Genomic DNA, 22422 nt, shown 5'->3' with positions numbered 1-22422 from the left:
CTGGGCTTTCCAGCTGAAGAATTTTTTTCCCCAGTACAGCAATGCAGTTATCCCAATGCAGCTGAAAAACATGGTGTATCTCTAGTTTTTAGAAATGCTTTGACTATTTCCATCTCTATCTGACTGCAAACACAAAGAAAGTGACTGTGCAGTCACATTTGCCAGTACAAAATATTTCCTGTGCAATAGAAAAAAACCAACAGGTGTTACCTAGTTTGTTACCCTATGTATAATGTTCAGTGGCTTTTTAAAATAAATGTGTATCTAATAAAGCAACTTAGTAACTGATAGTTTTTCCAAGCAAATAAGAAACCTACCCTGACTGTGTATATGACATTTCTTGACTTTTGGAAGGCTCCTGGTATCAAAATGTGACCCCTCTTCCTCGCCAATTAAAAATTAAATAAAACAGCAGACAATAAAAGAAAAATTTCACCCAGACCATTTTCTGGAACTGAGTGTCTCTTGCTTTTAACTCCCTGGCTTTCCCACTGTCCAGGTACAGCTGCAGCACACTCATATTATCACTGATGTTCCTGCTGTTCATCTTTATATGGGTAACATTAGCTTTACAATACTTCCCATCTTTGATAGCACTGGAAACAGACATTTCAAGGTTGCTTCTGAACTTGGAGGTTTTGTATGGCAACACCATTCATCAGCACATCTAAGAGACTATGATTGGACTGGCCAGAAATAATTCTTCCAAGCTCTTCACTGAGGACTTCAAACTGAAGTGGCAGCATGCTGTGAGAGATCATCCTGACTATGCCTACTACGCCAACCCTTTCTACACCTTCTGAACATCAGAGAAAGCTTATATAATCTGTAGTATCATCACCATAGGTGATTATTATTTTTTTTTTTTGGTCACATTTCCAGACCTTGAATGTACTGTAAGGAACATAGAGTACTGCCGTGTTTGTGATTTGTGTCTTCTTATAGAGATCTGAGTGAATGGTTCAATACTCAAAACTTCTTTCCTTTGCACACATCAAAGGTTCAAGATCCTTTCAAATGAATCATAGGATGCATCACCTAGGATATGGATTTCATAGGGTACATCACCTATGCTTTGGGTACAGCACTTTTTGTGACAACTTACAGATAAAATGTTTCATTTCATTTTTAACTTAAAAATTAAAACAAAAGAAAAACCAGTCACTTTAGAAATTTGCCATTTGCCAATCTTTTATCCCACATCTCTGTGCAATAATGCAAAAGAATTCAAACTTTCCATAGAATTAAAGCTCCTAAAATCTCACATGTAGGCTTCAGCTGGAGGACATACATTGACAGTACATTATTAACAACTGGTATAGAAACCGCTGTAGGCGATAAGCAGGTGCAGATCTATACCTCATTGTATAACGCTGGAGATAACAAAGCCAAGCGTCATCCTTCCTCACTCCCTGATTTGCATGATTCAGTTTAATTGGGCAAAATCAGTTGGGGACACCGGCCTCATCTGTTAATAGCTCTCTCTGACAGCGCGCACAATTACCACTCGGTCCCCAATGTCACTCTTCTAAAGGATCTCTGTGCCTGACTGCTAGTCAATTAATGATCAGGCTTATAAGGTCTCTTTGGCTGGTGTTAGTTCCCCCAGTAATGCAAAGCAGCTGTAGATCTGGCCTAGCTTACGACTATATTTTGTTTGCTCTGCATTGCCACGTAGCAGCACAAAGCAACTAGTGCCTACTGATGAATCTGTCTCAAAACTTCAGATAACGTTTTCAGCTGGGCCAAGATTCTTCATATCCATCTTTAGTTTATGGGAGATATTATGCTACCGTTCTTGTGTCTTCTTATTGGGTTTCTTCCTGGGTTGTCTTGTTAAATGTTTGTATGTGAAAACCTTTTAAAGACATTCTCAGACAAAGATCAATGCTAAATTGGAGTTGAGAATCTATATCACTAGTTTAACTGAAAGTACTCCCCGAAAAGATCTGGACTGCATCTAGTGATGGCTACTCGCATCAAAATCTAGATCCGTTTTTCACAGGTTTGGTCATATCTGCAACTGACGAACTGAATGTCAGGTCTTGAATGGACACTGCCAAAGAGACTAAAAGTAAATACATATTCTTGCACAGGCATCTGCTAGCTGTTTTACCTTTGTAAGTTGGTATCTCAAATGTAAGAATGCTTTGAATTGTGAAATGAATAGTCTGTTTTATTTCTATACTATTTTATCCTTTGATCTATGGATTACACCACTTGTTAAGAGATACAAATGTGCAATGTGCTGTATATCTAGGCACAGAGAGAAAAACTTTTAGATTGCATTAGTCTTTTTTATTGGTGTTGATTAAGCAGGCAGTTTGCTGTCAATTACTGTTTAGTTTACCTAACCGTATATTCAGACTACCAATTAGTCATGCATATCAAGGTAATCTGATGATTGAAGACTTCCGTATGTCCTTCCCTTGTCCCAGTCAAGCCAACTAAAAAAATCCCAGTGGTTGGTCCGTTACCAGCAGGATAAATTGAACTTCAAACTATGTCATATTACTCTTTGAAGCTATATCATCCTTTGATTGCTACAGCGTCTAAAATGAAAAATGGAAGGATGAAACTTACTGTGGTACCCAACCAATTCTATAGCTTCAAAGATTATAGATTAAGTAGATTTGCTTTGGAAGATTAGCCTATCAATAATGTAGCATTAATGAAAATAATACCCTTCTCCCCTACAATAGGCTTTCTTCCAGGTCTAGTCTGCCTGCCTTCTTCCTCATATCTAAGAAAAAGGTTTCGAACATCAAGAATTCCATATTCCAAATTCCATTTAAATAATTTACTATCGATGTTATTTGAATGCTTGTTTTTGAAGGATTCCACATTTTCCCTGTTTTGTAAGAGCGTTACAATGCCCTTTATTCTTTTAGACTAAATCCAAAGAGCTTGCTCGATATACTTGAGTGTTCTGCTCCATCAGAATGCTATCTTACCCTGGCAAATGTCCAGCTGGTATTTCATTTAAATTTAGACAATAGAAACCATTATGATTTTGAACTCCCTTCACTCAATTCTCATCACACAAACCCATGTTTGTACCCCAGCGCAAATACGTGACCTTCCCGTAACACTGTTTGACATTAAGGGATAGTTAGCTTTTGGACGTACCATCAAATTATAAACTGCAATCTATCTTAAAGGTACAACTTGAATAAAGCTCAGTCTGGCAGACCAGAGAGATTATGATTCATACTTTAATTTTATCTGTCAGGTGCTATTGCAGTGCTATTCTGGCTAGCGTCCCAGGCAAACTGCTAAGACAGAACACAGCTCTTAGAGTATGTGCATTTTTTAGACTTTGAAGCTCTACAACATCTCTTGTATTTGACCTCCTGAGGTTACCAAACGAACACAAAGTCAATCAATCATTTCCTGCCACTGTCTTGTTGAGGTGCTTTTTTCCTATGTCTACTATGCAGTTTATCTCCTACTTCTGGTTACACAGGGACAGATTCTTACCTGGAATTAAATGTTCAGGTCAAACAGCTTGCATAAAGGTATGTTGGTTAACCCAAGTGGAGTATCTAGCTCATTTTACTGCACGTTAATGAGAGACGTGGCTAAAGAGTTTCTGCTCCCTTCTTAACTGTGAAATAGCTTTTTTCCAACAAATAAATCCAATTATAGGATTTTTTTTTTATTTCAAATAATTGAACTATAGATAGAACTACTGAATTTATTTGAAATCTTCTTACATGTACAGCTAACAAATATTCTGTTGTTACTATATAAGCTAGGAACTCACATTATTAATTACTTTATCTGCTTAAGTACTTCCCCAAGGATAAGGAAAATGGTAAAGCCTTTACTGTATGTTCTACTGGTATCATAAAAAAGACATTCAACGCTTCATTCTTAGCCATGTTTATCAATGTTTATATGAAAATGGTAGTAGTTAAATAGACTTAGTGAGGACAAATTTGGACATAAAAGTTGTCTAGAATGCTACAGAATTTGCAATTAATTAAAAAAAGCAGCTTCTAGTCTTTTCTTCAATTCAGTCTTAAGGAAAACGTAAGTCTTCTCCGAATCACCTAATATGTATAAAGATTTTATTCTTCTGGGAGAGGTATATTAAGGCACTGCATGCCCTTATGTATTTTGCAAGTGGTAACTAACAAACAGAGGCAGAGATCTGTGGGTCCGTTTGAAAGCATAAATCAGAAGCTGTCACACAAAGCTGACTTAAAGCTTGTGCTTACACTGCCTTGATCCCAGGGTTTCTTTGAAGATTTCTTTGTAAGGCTGTTAGAGAGCATTCTGGGGGTTAGTCAAATGCGCGTAATGGCTACAGATGATAACTCCAATTCAGAACTAAGTAGCAAAATTCATCATTTTTCAAACTCCCTTTTGTGTAACTACATTTCCTTTTCCTTTTTAGCAGCCAGAGAGAAGCAGTTGAGCTTGAGAGCAGAGCTTTTGCATCAGTGGTGTGCCTTTGCAGTGTTAGCTGTGCAGCTTCCCCGGTCATTTGCAGGCTAGACACCAGTGAGACCGTTCAGTGCAGCTGCTTCGTAAAGAAGTCATCTGACCTCAATGTTCAACTTCCAGTGATGGTGATCTGTGATGATCATCTTGATAATTGAAATATTTTTTTCCAGGGCACTTTTTTTTTTTTTTTTTTAACATTTAAACCATCTTAAAAATAGCAGCACTGCAAGATTAGATAGTTTTTTTATTTGAACAGTTCTTCTTGAATCCTGAACAATTTGGACAGCCTTCTACTTGAGCAATTACCTCACAGGAGGAATCAACACCGATCTGTGTTGACTGACAGGTTCCTCTGGGAGATTTCTGCTTCTCCCAGCCCCAGACCACCTGTCAGTGCAATGGGCTCACTACAGACAGTGCTCTGAACCTACGGGCGAAGCCTGAGGGTACGCTCCACGTTAATTAAAGAACTTCATTACTCTTTCTCTCTCTCATTTATATATTTTTTTATTTTGACAAAGCAGCTCTATAAAGAGCTTCTACCAAATATTGAGTCTCTACACAGTCCACCCCTGCACTTGGCAGCTATACAATCCAACCAAAAGGACAGGGAGAGAGACAAAGGGTTGGTAAGACGCAGTGCGTGGTTATTTAGGGATGCTGGCATTGCAATAACCTTAGCACAGTGGCAAGGAAATTGTCTTCTCCTCAGGGGAGAGGCTTCCTCGTCTGGCTTTGATTCTGAACCCACACAGCAATGTGTTCTATTAGCTGGATCTGATACTTGTGCATTTTTGTTCCTTTTGGTTGTTTAGACGCTATATTTTATATTCATTTAATTAAAAGAAAAAAAACCCAGGAAAAATAGGAAGTGTGACACTGGGGCTGGAGGCAGAGGGTACTGATATGAATTATATCATGAAGGATATAATCTTTTGCCAAACTGAGACAAAGCCAGTGATTCCCAGCCAAAAAAAGAAAAGTGAGATCTCTTACCAGCACTCCTGTGTGCTGCACCTTTATTAAATCCATCTTTCTCTCCCTTACCTAGAATAGTGTGGAAATCGGGAAAAGAGGGCTCGAGAGGTTTCTCACGGAGATCTTTTACCTCAGAGTATTTTGTAATGAAAATGTAGTGAGCTAATATGGAATACCTTTTAAGACAAATTTGCACCTGTTCTGAATATTTATGTACCCATGTCTGTATGTGTGTATGTGTGTATATATAGCTATGAGCAGCAAAATACACTTTTTGTTATACACACAGAAGGCATTCTTCTTCAGGACTCATCATCTTTGTATGTTTTTTTTTTCTGACAGAAGGTTGGTTTGTTCATTTGCTACTTCTATTACATCTGAAAAAAGCAGTACATCTGCAATATCTTTTTTTCTTCCTGATGCCACAGTGCTACACATTCACCCTTTCCCCTTTGTTTGTCAGAGATAATGCCTGTAAGTCAAATTCTGATCTCAAAGTACATCTGGAGAAATTTATAAAAGAGATTTACAGTGAGAAAAATTGAATGGCACTTTTGATCTAAAGGTGGCTTATGGCACTTGTGAATCCAGGCGTCGCAGTAGGTGTTTGCATGCTGACTGACACTACATCGGAGTACTGAACTGAAGCTGGAACTTGCTTAGGGGCTTTAGTTCCAATATTTCATTTTTTTGCTCTGACAGCTTTTAAAAAACATCATGTAGGACCAGGAAGCTATGTGACTTTCAGCCATATCCCCTAAACAGATTCAGAATGCTTTAAATATTGCTGTAAAGTGTGAAATATCCTCTGGGCTGCTGTTCTTCCTTTGGCACTATTTCCACTGGAAGCCTGCCACCTGCACAACACAAAAATAGGGAACTCAACCTCTGGCCAGATTTTAACACTTTAAAACAACTCCTAAAAGAGAGAGCATCAGTGAAGGTGAAAAGCAAGCAAAAGAAGAGTGAGACATGACAGAAAGGGAATTTAGAGGATGGAGCAGGCAGAATGAGCCGGTACAGAAGACCAGCTAGAAAGATACATCTTGGATATAAAGACAAGGACAAAAGCAAAACAGGAAGGAGGATGAAGGAACACATAACAAGGAGAAGGAAAAGCGGGGAAAAACAACAAGGAAGATGACAAATAGCAGAGAGGGAAAGAGGGAGCAAAGTAGGAGGGATAACGGCAGATGATGAAATCAAGGAACAGACCTGAACAGAGCGCACTGAGAGTGGGCTATTTTTTTCTCTCCTATAGCCCTGAGGGAGCTTGGCTTGCTAATCAAGGTATGTATGTGTTCACCGCTGTAACCAGCTAGATCTTATGCTGATGTCAGCAAGAACTGGCAGCTGAAGACAGAGATTGTTTCTGTTTAAAGGAGCCTCTGCAATACGTACTCATTCCTCCTCAGAGGGCTCTGGCTTTGCCCAAATGAATCCCCCTAGACAGAGGATGTACTGGACACTACCTCAGTTCACCCGGATGGGAGCAGCCAGGGAAGGATTTAGCCCCAAATTTAAATAGCTGATAACAGCAGCTTCACTCCAGTTCCTTTAACCCCTAGAGATCCAAATTCACAGATGCTAATAAGCCTGGTCTCCCTCTGCTCCCTTTATAGTTCAAAGCACGACCCCAGTGTTACCACTTTGAACCATTTGCCCTGGAGAAGCCAATCTTTCATCATTTGTTAAGAGGGAAACTTCCACTGGCTCCTCAAGTCCAGACATACATTGTGTGAACACCTTCCCAGTGTCTGAAACCATTGCCTGGCATACCTTCGGTCTAGCATTCACAGGCAGTTTTTAGCACACCTCTCTTGTGAGAGGTATTATAGAAGAATTAAGTATTGGTATTATTTATTAACAATCATTAGTGACTTATCTGAAATTAATTATCATCTTCAGTCTGAAAGACTGTCGTGTGCACCACCACCATGCCTGGGAATTTCAGCAAAAGGGCCAAAAATACTTAATGAGTGTTGAGAATGTTCTTTTATTCATAGCAGCGATCCTTCACACCTCGGATTACCTCCAAGAGAGGCTGAATGGAAAAAGCAGGGAAACTTCTACTGTGAGTCTTCTGTGATGAAGTAGAGGACTTATAGAGACTATAGAGCTGAAAAGCTTCACTGCAATATCTGCAAAGATAAAGGCTGAGCCCAAACCAGGACAGTAGGCCGTAACTGAAATAATTATTTGATAATTATCAAGCATCTGAAATTAAGTGGTTTGATAATTTCATTCCAGTCCATAGAGGACAAATATGAAAAATGACCATTATGGTCGAATTTTTCTTGATCTAATGATCACCTACACAGACAACTATATACTGCCGCTGCACTATAACCTGTGAGTGTTCTGTGTACAGTAGTCTTTGTCCTATGTGTTTGGAGCCAAATTCTCACAAACACATAATACAGTCAAATTATGGCCCTAGAAAGACTCCTGGCCTTATTCAGCACCATGTTACTCCAGGTTCACGACAGCAAATCCCTGCTGATCTCAGGGCCGTTCTAACTGTGGGAAACCTGGAGGATATGGTGGTGAACCCAGTCTCATGAATGCAGTAGTTCCCTAAAAATTATATAATGTGTTTAGGTCATGCTTGTACACACAAGGAAGTGCGAACTACTTTAAAACATATTTTAGGCTTTTTGATGTTATGACACAGTCTAGATGTGGTCCTGCTCTGCCTCAGCCCTTTCTAAAGCAGAATTTCCCTCTCCTGCCTCCACACACCAATAAGAGAAGCTTGGACTGCCAGGAGCTGCTGATACTTTTTTGATAGCTTGGGCTGCCCCCGAGTCTGAGCAAACACACGCTGGGTTAACACAGAGTGGCAGTTTTCACTGTCACCAATGTTACTGTCTTTATTTTTTACTGTCTTGTCTGCAAGTATCTTTCACTTTTCAAAAGCTTGGAAATAAGTGGGGGGTTTATTTGTTTTGTTGTTTTGGGGTTTTTTTTTTAGTGCAGTAGCATATGGAAGCCCAGACAGGCTTGTTATATCAAGCATGTTAAAAAAAAAAATCACCAAATTCCTATGAATTGATTTAATTGTGTTGATTTCATTATATCAGTGCAACCCAAGCAAAACCAGATATACTCTGCTGGAATAACCATGGCATTTGTTCCAGTGCAATTTTATACTTATGTAGTTTTCTTTTTTTATAAATAGGGATTAAAAGGTGGTTTATCTACAATATAATCATAATCATCTTTATGGAGACTTTTTTTAAACTCAAGCAGTGATGAAGTGATTACTTAATTGCTGGAGATGCTGGTAATGCAGCAACTGGCACAGGTTTGATGTGCGCAACAATGGTTCAAGTATTGACTAAATGACAAGTCTTCATATGGATTTACACAGCAACAGCCTATTCTTAAATAACCTCATATGTGAACACTGTTTTTTTCAGGAACAACTGTAATTTTCTCTGCAGCAAGAATTTTCACACAAAAAAGATACTTGGAAATTGCTACCATCCCCTTTCACATCCTCTTTAATACGAATAAACCTTTAACTGAGAAGTCATGCATGCCAGAACATTTATACCATAAGATATTGAAAATATTAGCAGATGTTTAACTTCCACAAAGCTATAAGCATAATATCATATTCAATATCATAATCATACCGTGAGCATTTCCCTAGTACAATGCTATAAAAAAGTCAATTGTAAGAAAATAAGAGACCAAACACTACCTAGAGAGTGAATGCCTCATGTACAGAGATAAATATATTGCCCATCCCTTCTGTCTTAAAGACCTGTTTACTTTAGCTCAGCTGGATTAAAATAGGGTGCAAATAACTATACCCGGAACAAATGTACTTCCAGATGTAATCAAACTTAAAACTGAGGGAATTAAAAATGAAGGTTCATTCATCCCCATTCTTTCCCTGAAACATTTTTTTTAAAGACTGCTAATAGTGATGCCATCAACTTTGTCATTCAAAGTATCCAGGTAATGTGCCATACAAATATTTAGCAGAAGACAAATGAGCTTTCTGGGTTCACACGGGTACGACTGGATGACAAAATGTCTGGCTATGGAATTGTCACTTTGTCAGTCTGTAGCAAAGTCCTCCTAAATCTCTTGATTAAGCATTTAACTGTCAGATACACCTCTTCAACGTGCTTCCCTGCACTGCTGCTGAAAGATGCTTTCCTCCACCATTTCAGTTGAAGAAATGACATGGAACATCTTGGTGCTTTCCCTGGTGTTCTCTTGTGCTCCTCCTATTTGAGGACGGAACAAGATGTGAGGAAAACAGCCTTCCTTTCCTCATCACTGTAACTCAAGAATGAGGCCCATCCCTGCACACACCCATGGGTGGCACCATGTGGAGGTCACCACGACCCATCTGCCTGAACTTCTGAATGCACCATCCAAATCACCTTTCAGCTCCCAAAATAAGGATCCGTTGGGAGTTCAGTGGGAAATAGGACCAAGGCTGCTGGGAAAACATCACGATCTTTAAGCTCAGTGGTTTGGGTGATGGCCATGCAGCAGAAGGTCTGGAACACGACAACCAGAAAGATTACTCGGCTGTTAGGGACAACATTTGGGGCTGGCAGTTGCAATTCCCCCTTGCTGATTAGAAACGGCTCTCTCCAAGAATGGTTCCCGTGGGATTACTACATGTACCAGTGTTTTGTAACCATCAGTGGAAGTTCTGTTTTGTTTCTCACAAAAGTTGGCTGTGACAGAGGAGAGGTCAACAGAAAGAGGTTGTTTCAAAATAATTGCTTTCTGAAAGTGGGGAAATAATATGTTTATTTATACAGTAGAGAGGGTGCACTGTGGAAAAGGGCACAAGGAGACGGGTTTCTCCACTGCTTCCTGTCTAGAGATTTCTACGTAGCATGAGGTTCAAGCACAGGTGAGTCACCTCATGCAATTGTGTAATTTTAAAGGGTAGATGTCCAGTTCTGGACCACTGGTGCAAAGCTTCTCTTTATAGTCAATGGAGAGAAACAGTCCCAGTAGATGAGAAAATCGTATGCCTGTCTTAGCACCAGATCAATCACCTTCAGCAGGAGCTTGTTTCTCCCCGCTGGGGGTTGGCTCTGGGCACCAAGTTCATGTAGATGTCTAACTAAATACAAACAAACCCAGGCCAGCTGTCTGTGCCTGGCATGACCTGTCCTCAGATGTACAATCCATGTATTTTATTCACAATTTACAGAAGGTTCTATGAGGAGCATAAAAAAGAGAAGAAATAAATAAATTGCAAAAGAGGATGAAAGGAAAAGGCAAAACAGAAAGCAGAGAGAATTACAATACTAGGAGGATGTGAATGCAGAAGGAAATTAGGATAAATGGCCAACCACAAGTAGGAAATACTACACAGGCTTCCAACTGCTACTGTACAGGATTACTAGAGACAGACAGACAGACAACTCTGAATCTTGTAAAAGTATTAGTGTTTTTACATAAATGCAGATGTCCCAGCTAATGAGTCTTTCCTTGCTTTCCTAAGATGACATCAAGCACTTTATCGACATTTTCATTTTCTTCATCATATCCCAGTATTTCTAGCTGAAATTCTTTTTGACAACTTTGCCTTCAGAAAGTTTCTCCATTGTTCACTTGCTAAATTTTTAAAGACATCTACATCTTCACTTATGTTTTTTCACACATTTGGGTAAAGCTCCCCTCGGGAATATTTTGTTTTCAAAATCCCATCCTTTCTTGACAAAGACAATGCAGCAAGAATAGCTTTGACCACTACAATACTGACCACTATCATCTCATTGCACTCTGTCACCTACCTGTGTCTAACTGCCCTCTTTTGTTACGAACTTAGGACATGTGCTCTTTGTTCTGTTCCTACAGCATCGTGCAAAATGGCATCCTAGTCTGTGACTGGGGCTCCTGTGCACTAAGGTAACAGAGATAATAAACACCCAGGTTTCGATTTAATGTTGGCACGCTGCGTGTGAACCACATTGTACTTGTACGCTTTTAAGCGCAAAAGCACGGCACCGCACACGGGGACTGGGTAACACCACTCTCTCCTGGTTTTGCTGCACCCATCACGTTCTCCGCCCGTTTCAGGGTTACAGGCTGGTTTAGACCAAGGTTTCCAAGCAGAACCTCGTGTTTAGTTTCTTCCTTATTTCTTCCTTACTGTAAAGCACGGCCTGGAGCAATTTCTCTGGGAAGGAGAACAAGGCAATCTAGGCGCTATTGCAAGCGGTACCGGGTGATAACAGAAAAGTAGTTTTCCAGGGGAGAGCCGCGCAGGCCGGTTTAAATCACTCGAGCTCCCGGTCAGCCCGTTTTGCCCAGCACCTCCTCACGCCTCCCCACCGGGGACGGCCCCTCCGCCGGTTCCGCGGCTCTACCCCCTCCGTCCCCCGGTTCCCACCGCCCGGGCTGCGCCGGCTGAAGGCTGCGCAGCGCGGCCGCCGCCTCCCCGCGGCCTTTTCTCGGTCGCGGCCTCCGAGACAGGCCCCGGCCGCCGGCTCCGCCCGCGGGGCAGCTGCTCCCCGCCGGGCCCCGCGCAACCCCCACCCGCCCCGGCCGCTCAACCCGCTCGGCCTACCCCGGCGCCGCCGCGGCGGGCCGAAGGCCGCCATGCCCAGGGGCGGCCCGTCCCCGCTCGCCGGCGGGATAATGGCCGCGGGGCTCCTGCACGCCAACAGCCGCCGGGGCCGCCCCTCGGCGCCAGCCCCCTCCCGCCACCGCCGCGCCGCCCCCCTCAGCGCCCGGCTCGCCGCCACGCCGCGGCTCCCCTTGCCGCCCCTCCCCTCCCGCCACCCCCAGCAGCCCCCGCGGCGTCCCGGCCCCGCCGCCGCCCGGCTCGCAGCGCCCGAGCCACCGGCGGTTGCGAACCTGCCGCCGTGCGCGGCCCGCCGGGCGCCGCGGCCTGCGGGCGGCCGCTGGTTGGCGGCGGGGGGACACGTGAGGGGGGAGGGGGCAGCGGCGGCGGCAGGAGTTTCCCCGACAGCTGGAGGTTGCGGCGGCGGCTCCTCCTCCCCGGGTCCCCGTTAGAGCCGAGAGACCCCCCGCGCTCCTCCTTATTGACAAACACACAAAGGGCCGCGCCGGGGCCGGGCCGGGGACGCGTCTGGAGCCGGCATGGGAGACAAGAAGAGCCCGACCAGGTAGGGGCAGCGGCGGCGCGTCCTCCTCCTTCCCCCGGGCCCTCTCCGCGGCGGCCGGGTGCGCGGAGCCGGCGGCGATGGCGGTCGGCGGGGCGCCCCCGGGGGGGGAGGCGGTGGCGGCGTGAGGGCGTCGCGCCCGGTGTTGCCCCTGTCGCGCGTGTGTCTCCGCAGGCCGAAGCGGCAGCCGAAACCCTCCTCGGACGAGGGCTACTGGGACTGCAGCGTCTGCACCTTCCGCAACAGCGCCGAGGCCTTCAAGTGCATGATGTGCGACGTGAGGAAGGGCACCTCCACACGGTGGGTCGCCGGCGGCGGCAGAGGGGGAAGCGGAGGCGGGGGGCGAGCCGTTGGGCGGCCTCCCGCTGCCTCAGGGCGTGAGGAAGGGCGGTTGTGACAGGAATCGGGTCCGGGGGGAGCTGTTGGGCGGCCTCCCGCTGCCCCGGGGTGTGAGGGAGGGCGGCTGTGACAGGAATCGGGTCACGTTTACCGGGGAGCCCCGGCCCGGGGGGGGTTCCCCCCCGGCCCGGGGCTCCCCGGTAAACGTGACCCAAGCTGGGGAGCAGTGTACCGGTGTGTGTGGAAACCGAAATAATAAATACCAGGAAGGGCATAATTGCCTGCACAGACTAACCCCCGAGAGGCCGTGCCCTCGCACGAAGAAGAGCCCATCCCCTGGGGTGTGCCTGCTAAGACACTCATCCTTTAATGTTTGGGGTTTTTTTCTTTTAAACTCATTTTCTCTGCGAGTTTAACTTTGCCTCATAAATACCCCCTCTTTTTAAATTATTATTATTTTTTTAATTTGCTTTTCATTATCGAGCATCACCGTGCAGGTTTCTGGGGGTTGTAGGGGTGGATAATAAGCCTTTGCTGTTTAGGGAGGAATTGTTGATTAGCTGGATTGTGCTGTATTGAAGTGCCACCCTTGTGTATCCGTGACTTCCCAGGAGGACTTTTTCTCTGTGCACCCGTCAGAAAGCTTGTGGTGGATTACCTGGTTCCTGCGTCTGCTAGTGTTTTTCAGTATTGTGGCCTAAACGTGCGTGCTTGGGGAATGAAGGCTTTTTATAAAACCAACAGGAGTGTGCTTGTAGCTGTTGCGTGTTAACCGAAGAGAATGTTCCTAAAGAATCCTTTGTTATGGCTATCATACCTATGGGTTAATCCCGTCTGCAAGAGAAGTTTAAGTGCCAATAAAAGTTGCAATCCTATAAAGAACAGCAATTACATTCTAGATATCTGCCGAAGCAGCACTGAATATGACTTGCAACAAATGTTGCATGTTTGAAATTGTAAGTGCAAGGTTGTGTCCAATTACTTGACAAAAAGGATCATCTTTATTTCTAGAGTTGATTTCCTAGACTTCTGAAACCTGGAATGAATGTTGAAAGGACTTTTCATAACTTCAGTTTTGAATGCTAGTTGATTTTTTATTTTTTATTTTTTTTTTTTAACCAAGGAAATCAGTGAGCTAAATGTGCTGAGAGGAATTGTATCTGTGACATATCTGGTTTCCATTTATAACAATGGCATTGTGTTTACGTCACAGATAGATGTATACAGACTGGTAATATTCAGCAAAATAATACTGCTGAAATAATGAAGGAAAAATCTTTAAAACAGCATGAATAAACCTCTTTAACCTCCAGCCAGTTTGATAGGCAAAGTCAGTTTAAAAATATGTTTTGTTGCATTGGAAACTCAATTGGATAAAAGCACTAAAACTTAAACAAAAAAATACCACCACCACCCCCCCCCCAAAAAAAAATGTGGAAAAAATAAGCACTCCTCAGAAATCAATATTATCATTGCTGCCATTTTTCCCCACTTGAATATTTTAGTTTTGAATATAGTTTAGAATATAGGTTTTTAATATTTTAGCAACAAAATGTCTTTGTTGTTGTTTTGGTTTTTATTTCCACTTTTTCCCCCACAGTGGGTGATGTGGTGTGCAGAGCTGTAGTTGCTACATTGATTTTTGTTTCTCTACTTAAATTCTGAAACATCGGGTAGCTGAGTAGGTTTATGGGTTTCTTTTTCCCATAAGGTTTAAATGGGTTGCATTTCCACATGTTTGCAAAGTCCAGGATTTACACATGGGATGAGATAAATACAGGTTGAGGTTTTAGGCCAGACAGTTTTAGGCCCCAATTCTGAAAATAGATATTAGATTTGAGCTAGTAAGCAGACCTTTTTGTCTATGGAGAGAATCATTAGGGTGCCAAAGAGACACAAAAGGCCATTTGGGTGGTTGGGGTTTTTTTGTGGGGTTTTTTTGTTTCTTTTTTAAGGAGCTGGAGTCCAAGAGACCAAACTGGGGCCTTGTTTAAAACATTTGCTGGTACTACCTATACAACAAAATGTTTTTCATCAATGTTGGACAGAATAACAATACTATGGTGTTTTGATGACACTGTGAATGCTTTTTTTTTTTAATCTTCCATTTTGAAGCTTAATGTGAGATTAAGTTGATGCCTCAGCACAGTTCTTAGTGTGCAGTGGTTCTTACTTCAAAATTTCTACTGTTTTTTTACTGATGAGAGCTTTAAGACACTGTGAAGCACTGTTCTTTTAGTTCAGAGAAATCTGTTTCTTTATGATGGATGGTTTAATGTCTGCTTCTGCACGTTAAAATTCACTAAATGTGATCAGATTTGCAGATGGAAAAACAGACAATCATAGCCAAGTTTAGTGGTTTTGAAGACCACTGGGAATTAGGTGCAAAGTTGATTAAAACTATTGTATTTTTTTATACTAATCATGTGCAATTAACTTTACAGAAATATTTTCAGGTACAGGGTAGGGTTTGTGGGTGTTTTCACTGTTGAATAATTTCTTCTCTCTGAAAGAATTATCTTTTATGCCAGAGGCTAGACATGGATTATGATCTTTAATAACTGGTGAAATCGTTAAGATTAGTGGAAATAATTCTTATGACTTCTTGATTATATTTTAATATACTTCTAGACTGAATTTTTAAAGTAGATTGGATCATGGAGTTAAATTAACTTTGTCCATGGCAGCATCACCTTGAATGGTTAAACTGGGCTGTGCTTGGATGAGAGATGCCAAAGAGAAATCCTGGATGCTGCAGTAAGTGGTGTAACTGATTCCAAGGTAGCATTCTTGTCTTTCGGTTAGTGGTGCCAGTTAGATGTGCCATGAGTCAGATGTAAAACTAAGATCCTATCTGCCAGTTGGAAATCCCTGTACCTTTTACTGTAGAACTGTTGACAGACTTCAATTTGGTAACGTCACTGAGGATCTAAATTCTCCCTGTAGACATGGCTGGCTTATTTACTTTCTAACCTAAATTGTTCTGTATTGTTGCTTGGGTACTGAGAAATTACTATGTTCCTCTTGATAGGAGACTGTACTGAATATAGTAATTTTCTATATATGACCTTTAAAACATTTTGAAATCTTTCTAGATGAAAGATGTTATATAAATGTAAGGAACCTAGGGCTGTAATAATCATTCCTTACTTGGACAAATCTCCTGCTGAAGTTCATTAGAAGCATGAGTAAGGAATGCTGAATAGAACCCTAACGTACTGTCTTATAAAGGGAACTGGTAACGGACTCTATATTTAGGTTGCCTAATAGTTTCCATTATAAAGAAATTGTATGATCTCTTTGAGAAGCTCTATTGTTTGCAAAAGCCATTGAAGTTTGGCAAGAGGAAGAGTCCTTAGGCTAAATAAGTGGTTTGATTTCCTTGCCCCATGAAATTGTTTAAATTTTGCTGAGACATAAACACTTGAAAAATCATCATTCCCCCTCTGTCATTCGTGTTGTACAGAAAAGTAAAGTAATTGCTGAAACACTGAAAAAGCCCAGACCAGCATCACTATAAAAGCAACAGTGGCAATGATATTATGCTGAAAACCCAGAAGGGAGTTATTTGGCTCCTGGGGAGGTTATAGTGGGGTTGCTGAATTTCATCTAATTCTGACAATTACTGCTTTGCCAAAAGAAAGTTGCCTCTATGGGCATGCTACCATTTCTATTAGTTCTTTCCTTCTGCTCATCATGGCACTATCTGAATCAGGAGTACACTGATACTGGTTGACCTTCAAGAATTGGGCTGGATCCTTGGGCAGACCTTACTGCAGCAAGTACTTGCTCCTAGTTTGTCTGTCCTTCAATAGATGTGGTGGGGTTTTTTGTTTGCCTTCCCCCCCCACACCCCCCCCCCCCCGCCCCTTGCCAGCTAACACAGTTAGTCATTGTAATTTAGGTGTGTTGTAAAGCTGAAAGTTCAGAGTTCCAGTCTTGCTGGGAAGAAGTACGCGAGAGGACTAGAATTCTCTCAAAAGGGATATACCTTTGCTACTCCCTTCTGTCTTCTAGGAGGCTGCATTACTGCTCCATCGCCTCTCTGCTCCAGCTTCCTCAGATCATATTAATGTTCTTGTTATTTGGCTAGTGACAGCATCCAGATTTAAAATTACCTGTGACTTTGATTTTCTTAATGTGGTTTTTATGCATGCAGATTGTGGTCTGGTCTGTAGTTGCAGGATCCCATTCTTTTTTCAGTGCTATGACAGACCACTTCTCCATTGAGTGTGAAGGATGAGCGTCCAGGGGAGTGTAGTGAGAGCTACAGGAGGAACTGCAAATCCAGCTTTTTAAACTTTGAAATGCTTGGTGTGATACTTTGCTGTGTAAATAAAGGAAAAATGGGGGCAGGGATATGTGATCAATTTCCCCTTTCCAGAGTCAATAGCATTCTGTGATTTTCAAGTTAGGAAGAAGGGCAGAGTTCCAAAGGATATTTTCACTAATAGTATTCTCTTAGCTAATAATAGGAGAAGGATAGTTGTACAAAGATGTGACTACTTTATGCTTGTTATGGTTTTATTTCATTTTATTTTTTAGAACTACTTTTATTGCTTGCTTTGAATTCAATAAAAACTTAATCTTAGCTATGAATCTATGTGACTTAGTGCACACTATGCAAGCCCAAAGTATTTTTCTTTTGGCAGGGGGAAAGAAAGACGGAGAATAAGGAGATAAAGCAAGTACAAGTGACTTCTGTGAAACTGTTGGGTTTAGTTGGGTTTTTTTAGGTATTCCTCTCTGATACACATGTTGGGTGAGCTGCTATATGCAATATAATTTACATAAAATAGCTCCTGTAATTTCTAGCTAGAATGAGGAAGTTATCTCAAGTCAGGATGAATTTCTGTGGATTTGGGATGTATACCTCTTAACAACCTGTACTGCTGAAGTAGAGACATATATAACCAGCTGAAAGGGGGCACGGCTTCTGTGTCCTATGCTCTATTGATCTCCATTACTGAATCGTTCCTTGTCTCTCAGCCTAAGATATGAAAAGCCAACTTTAAATCATTCTAGACAGAAGAGTCTGAGATATAAGGAATTGGGATGCCATCTTTGTAGGTTTGCTTGATATTTGGTCTGTGCTTCTTGATTGTGCCTGAGAGTATGGCCATTCAATATGTGCATGTATTTTATAAGCATGTCTGACAATCTCCTAAATATGAAATACAGGTCTCTACTTGAAGCTGTCATGAGTTTGTTTTATGCTTTGAAAAGCATAAATAAAATGTTTAATTTTTTAACTTGGATATCAAGGTCATTTTTCTTCAGAAAATATGTGCAATTTGTTTAGTCATGTACCATCTGGATGTTTATAAGCACAAATCAGTTACATTTAACCAAATCTGGTATTTGTATTTCTGTTGAAATGCAGTACTGCTCACGACAGAGAGTTGGTACTTATCTTGTATATCTGGTTTAACATGTCTGTTTTACAACAGCTTGTTACGGACACTCTCTTCTGCCTTCCAGTATGCAGCCTCTGTGTGCACACATGCGCATGCGTGTATCAGGGGGAAGGTTGTGAAGGAGAAAAAGAGGAAGAACCGCCTGTCATGCTGATTTTACAAATACATAACTGAATCAAGCTTAACAGACTGAAGTCTGTTAAGCTGTTGTTACTTGTGGTAGTTTAGAGAGGGAAATATTTACAGGAATGAAGTGAGTGGGAAAGTCGTATATAATCCATACTTTACCAAGCCCTGTATGCCAAGTTTTATGTTTTAGCTTAAATATTAAATTATGAAGAGGACCATGAATAAATACTCTTTTGTTCCGTAGATAGCCATCAGGTAATGTAGTCATTCTGGACTTCAGTCTTGTTTTTAAAAGTAACCTTTGGAATTATTTAGGAATTTATTTAGGAATTATTTTCCCTGAAAAATATAGTGAAACTTAAGAATTCTGCACACATCAACTTGAATGAGGTTTTGTTTTTCTGTGTAAAACAATGAAGTAATTTTTGTTGATTGGGGTGGCCCTGTTAGATGCTGTTGATGGGTGGAGCTTGTATGGGTAATAGACAATGTAATGGGCAGTCAATCAAAAGAAGATAAAGCTTATATTTTAGAAAGACTACACAAGTTGTTTGGTTGTTGCTTTTTTTTTAAGGTTAATTCTCTTGTAAAATCTTTGTAGTTTTGAACATGACATATTTTAATAGATTAAACAGCTCATGAAAAAATTTGCTTTTTTTTTAAACATGAGCTTGGTATTTTTTGTTTGGTTTTTTTCTGTAACTCTTTCCTGATGTCTGTTATAGCTTGGGCTTTTTTTTTTCTTGGGCTTTTTTTTCTTTTCTTCCCTTTTTTAATGCAATCACCCCAGAACAAAATGAACAGTATTTCATTTGATACTGGGCTAAGACTCAGTAGGGCCTGTTTGATCCAAATTTGATAGTTGATTTAAACCTAGTTTAGCTGTTTCTTTTTGCATCATGTTGAAAATAGTAGTTATATCAGCATCATCATTGGCCAGAAATTTAGGTAGCTGTCATTGTGACTTGGCCTTCTATGTGTATATATACCTTATGTAATTAAAGAAATACCCATGGAACAGAAAGAAACCTTTGACTTTATATAAACTTTCTCTCTTCCCCTCCTATAATAACTATTGATGTCAGAACTACTGAACAGGAAAAAAACTTTTTAGCCCTTTGTTTCCCATCTCAGATCTGATGATGGATTTAGGAGACGTGCTCTCTGTAAGGTCAGCTTTGTTAATGGGCACTGCAGGGTCTGAGGTAGGTTCTTCCAGTTAAGAATGGTTTGTTCAGCTGAATTGTACCAAAGCCAAGCAAAATAGATTAGCATTTGTTTTCCACAGTTACTAAAGTAGTAAAAGTTTTGAATACGTTTGGGTTCATTATAGGGATGGTTCTAACATGTCTCATTTGGCTTATCCATGTTCCCCTAGGAACTCAGGATGGAAAAGGTCTTCCAGTGAGTTGGACCTTCTCCCACAGCGCAAGAGAGTCAGTACAGCTGGGCAACTTCTAACATAATTTTTGTCCTAACAAGTCTCCACTGAAGGACACTGCAACCCCTTTAGACAGCTTATTTATAGTGCTTTTTACCCTTGATATTTTTCCAGATATTTAACCTTTCTGTTCAGTAAGACAGATTGATTTATACCCTCCCTATCTCCAATGAATTACCCACTCTATTTGTAGTTCTTTGGTTATTGGGTTATAGTTTCCATGTTCACCCCTTTTCTCTCCCTAAGTCTTCCTTACAGAAACAAAATTTCAGCAGCCTGTTCTTAAAGGTGACAGTTCTCTTCAGTTCATATCATGATTCTTTATTCTTGAATCTTCAGTTGACACACCTGTTTCTTAGAGTAGTAGCCCAGAATGAGGGCAGACCTTCAGCTGAGTCATTTCTAATGTAAAGTCTAGTGGGCTTGTGCCTTTCCACTGTGCTTGTGCTAAATTATGATGTCTGATGCGGGTACTTCCCTGAATGAGGATTTTCCTTTTGTGCAATAGTATCATGATGTTGGCTTCTCTGTGCCTTGCGATCTACTTGATCCAGTCCGGTGTCCTTTTCTGTCCTATTGTTACTTAAGTAGGGCTTTTTTTATGCAATCATAGGGCCTGTGGTGCTTTATTCTGTCTTTTGTGGATTTCATTGTTTTGATTTCTGAGTCATTTTAACTCAGGATGGTCTTGACAGATAGTTCTCACCACCTTTCAGCTTGGTGCTGTTTGCTTGTTCTATTCCTTATTCCTTTGTCCAAGGCATGATTAAGAATATAAATAGTATACCTGTAGAACCTCACTATAAATGTTATCCTACATCTACAGCTAGTGATTCAGATCTATTTAAAAAAAACCCAAACAAACCCTAGTTTTAAACTTCATTCTGCACAACTTTGTCCCAATCTTAGTCTAGCATGAGTGGAAGAATGTATTTTTGATTGTGTCCCAAGTCAAGACTTGGGACGTGTGTTGTTTTTCTCCTAGTCACTAGGACAATTAGCTCATTAAAGAGAGAAGCTGGACTGTGTCAAGCCAATGGGCTTTATCATTAAATGCTCCCAACTGTTACATAATTTTGTTCTAGTATCTTTCTGAAATCTGAGTTAGGCTGAGCCAAGTGTTAGGTGTTCAAGGCCAGGTTGGATGGGGCTTTGGGCAACCTGGTGTAGTGGAGGGTGTCCCTGCCCGTGGCAGGAGGGTTGGAACTAGATGATCTTTGATGTCTCTTCCATTCTGTGAGTCTATGATCTACTACTTCCTGCATTTTTATTATCATATTGTGATTTCTCTTTTACTTTTTTCTTTTTCTCTTCTGCAGTGCTTGATGACCTCTTCCATCTTCCTGTAGTTCTGTAAACAGTATGTTTCTGAGGGTGAATTTCATTATATGCTGCTGACTGCCATGTATAACATTCAGTAGCCCAGTCTGTTTCTTATTCTAACTTGTATTCTATCCCTTCTATCCAACCATAATTTGATTGTATGGAATTAAACTTTTGTGTGGAGACTGACGCAAAGAAGCCTTTATGCCTTATGGTATTTGCTTGCTTTCCATGTTTGATAGCAGATATACTTCTTTCTTTCTATTTCCATGATTATGTACTTTCCTTTGGGGCATAAGTGGTGTGTGGTTTGATGTGTTTAGCTGATTTTTTTTTTCTTTTTTTAGTGGAAATGTCATCTTTGTTTTTAGGGCCACCAGTGGTATTCTTGCGTACTGTGCCCTTTCTAGGGAAAATTATTAGCTGTCTTGGTCTAAAAGCTACTGGGATTTGAATACACACCTACAACAAGGTTAAGTACGTTAAAAGAGAAGTCTAGCTGGTAAGAAGAAAGCTCTTGTATCGCTTGTAGAGGGATGAGAAGTTGCATTTTCTGCCCCATGACTTTTTATAACAATTTTTACTGTTGTGACAGCCCATTATGCTTGTTTGTGTTTAAAACTTGATACTAGTGTCTGTACTTTTCATCTTGAAAGTCAGGTTAAGACAGTATGCTTTGCAGAAAATTTTCTCACAGTATCAGATGATGTCTTGTCTTGTTGGCCAATACAGTCAGCTACAAAATACTTTTGAAGTAGGCTAGTGGAACAAAATATTAAGTGTTCATTTTTTATGCTTTCATGCAGTAGCTTATCCTGGTTTAAGTAGGACAGAGAGATCCTGAGGATTGTCTGTTCTCTCTGAAGTGCGTTCAACTGGTATGTGGTACGTTGATATACAGCAGGCTTGAACTTGGAGAGTTCAGTTGCAGAATGTTGTTGGTAGGCTTTTGGCTGGCAAACTTTCCATCAGAAGTCAAATTGAAGACTACAAGATATGACCTTGACGTCTGATACAAGTTTTTTCTTGTTTTCTTAGGAGTTGGTGGGGAGGAAATGAGCAATTGAAAATTTTCCCATTCTAACTTACTGGAAATTTATCTTTACATATTCCCTAATGCTTGAATATACTTTATCTGAACTGCACAGTTCAAATGACAGTGCTTGGTAGAAAAAAAATGTGTGAATGAGTGGGGGTTTTAAAATTTATTTTAAAAATCGAGTTCCTA

General features: G+C 41.2%; 1 protein-coding gene and 1 long non-coding RNA gene across 3 annotated transcripts in view; one reads left to right on the top strand and one right to left on the bottom strand.

Annotated features, from left to right (window-relative positions):
- Positions 1-1166: 1166 nt before the first annotated feature.
- Positions 1167-12166, bottom strand: LOC142600451 (uncharacterized). Of its 2 annotated transcripts, XR_012833939.1 has the most exons (3): positions 11987-12120; positions 9561-9674; positions 1167-6287 (listed from the first exon to the last, which is right to left on the bottom strand). It is a non-coding gene; the product is annotated as an uncharacterized LOC142600451 (long non-coding RNA). The 2 variants fall into 2 exon arrangements; XR_012833938.1 differs by lacking the exon at positions 1167-6287 and having other exon boundaries at positions 8478-9674; positions 11987-12166.
- A 25-nt stretch (positions 12167-12191) lies between these two features.
- The window catches only part of YAF2 (YY1 associated factor 2), a 28874-nt gene continuing 18643 nt past the window's right edge, over positions 12192-22422 (top strand). The window contains exons 1-2 of the mRNA XM_075744996.1: positions 12192-12548; positions 12720-12845. Coding sequence (XP_075601111.1) covers positions 12523-12548; positions 12720-12845 — 152 coding nt within the window. The 5' untranslated portion in view covers positions 12192-12522. The remainder of the gene's footprint in view (positions 12549-12719; positions 12846-22422) is intronic.

Source organism: Balearica regulorum, chromosome 1 (genome assembly GCF_011004875.1).
Source record: "Balearica regulorum gibbericeps isolate bBalReg1 chromosome 1, bBalReg1.pri, whole genome shotgun sequence".
In the NCBI taxonomy this organism is placed as follows: Eukaryota; Metazoa; Chordata; class Aves; order Gruiformes; family Gruidae; genus Balearica; species Balearica regulorum.
This window is presented reverse-complemented; position numbering and strand designations above follow the sequence as displayed.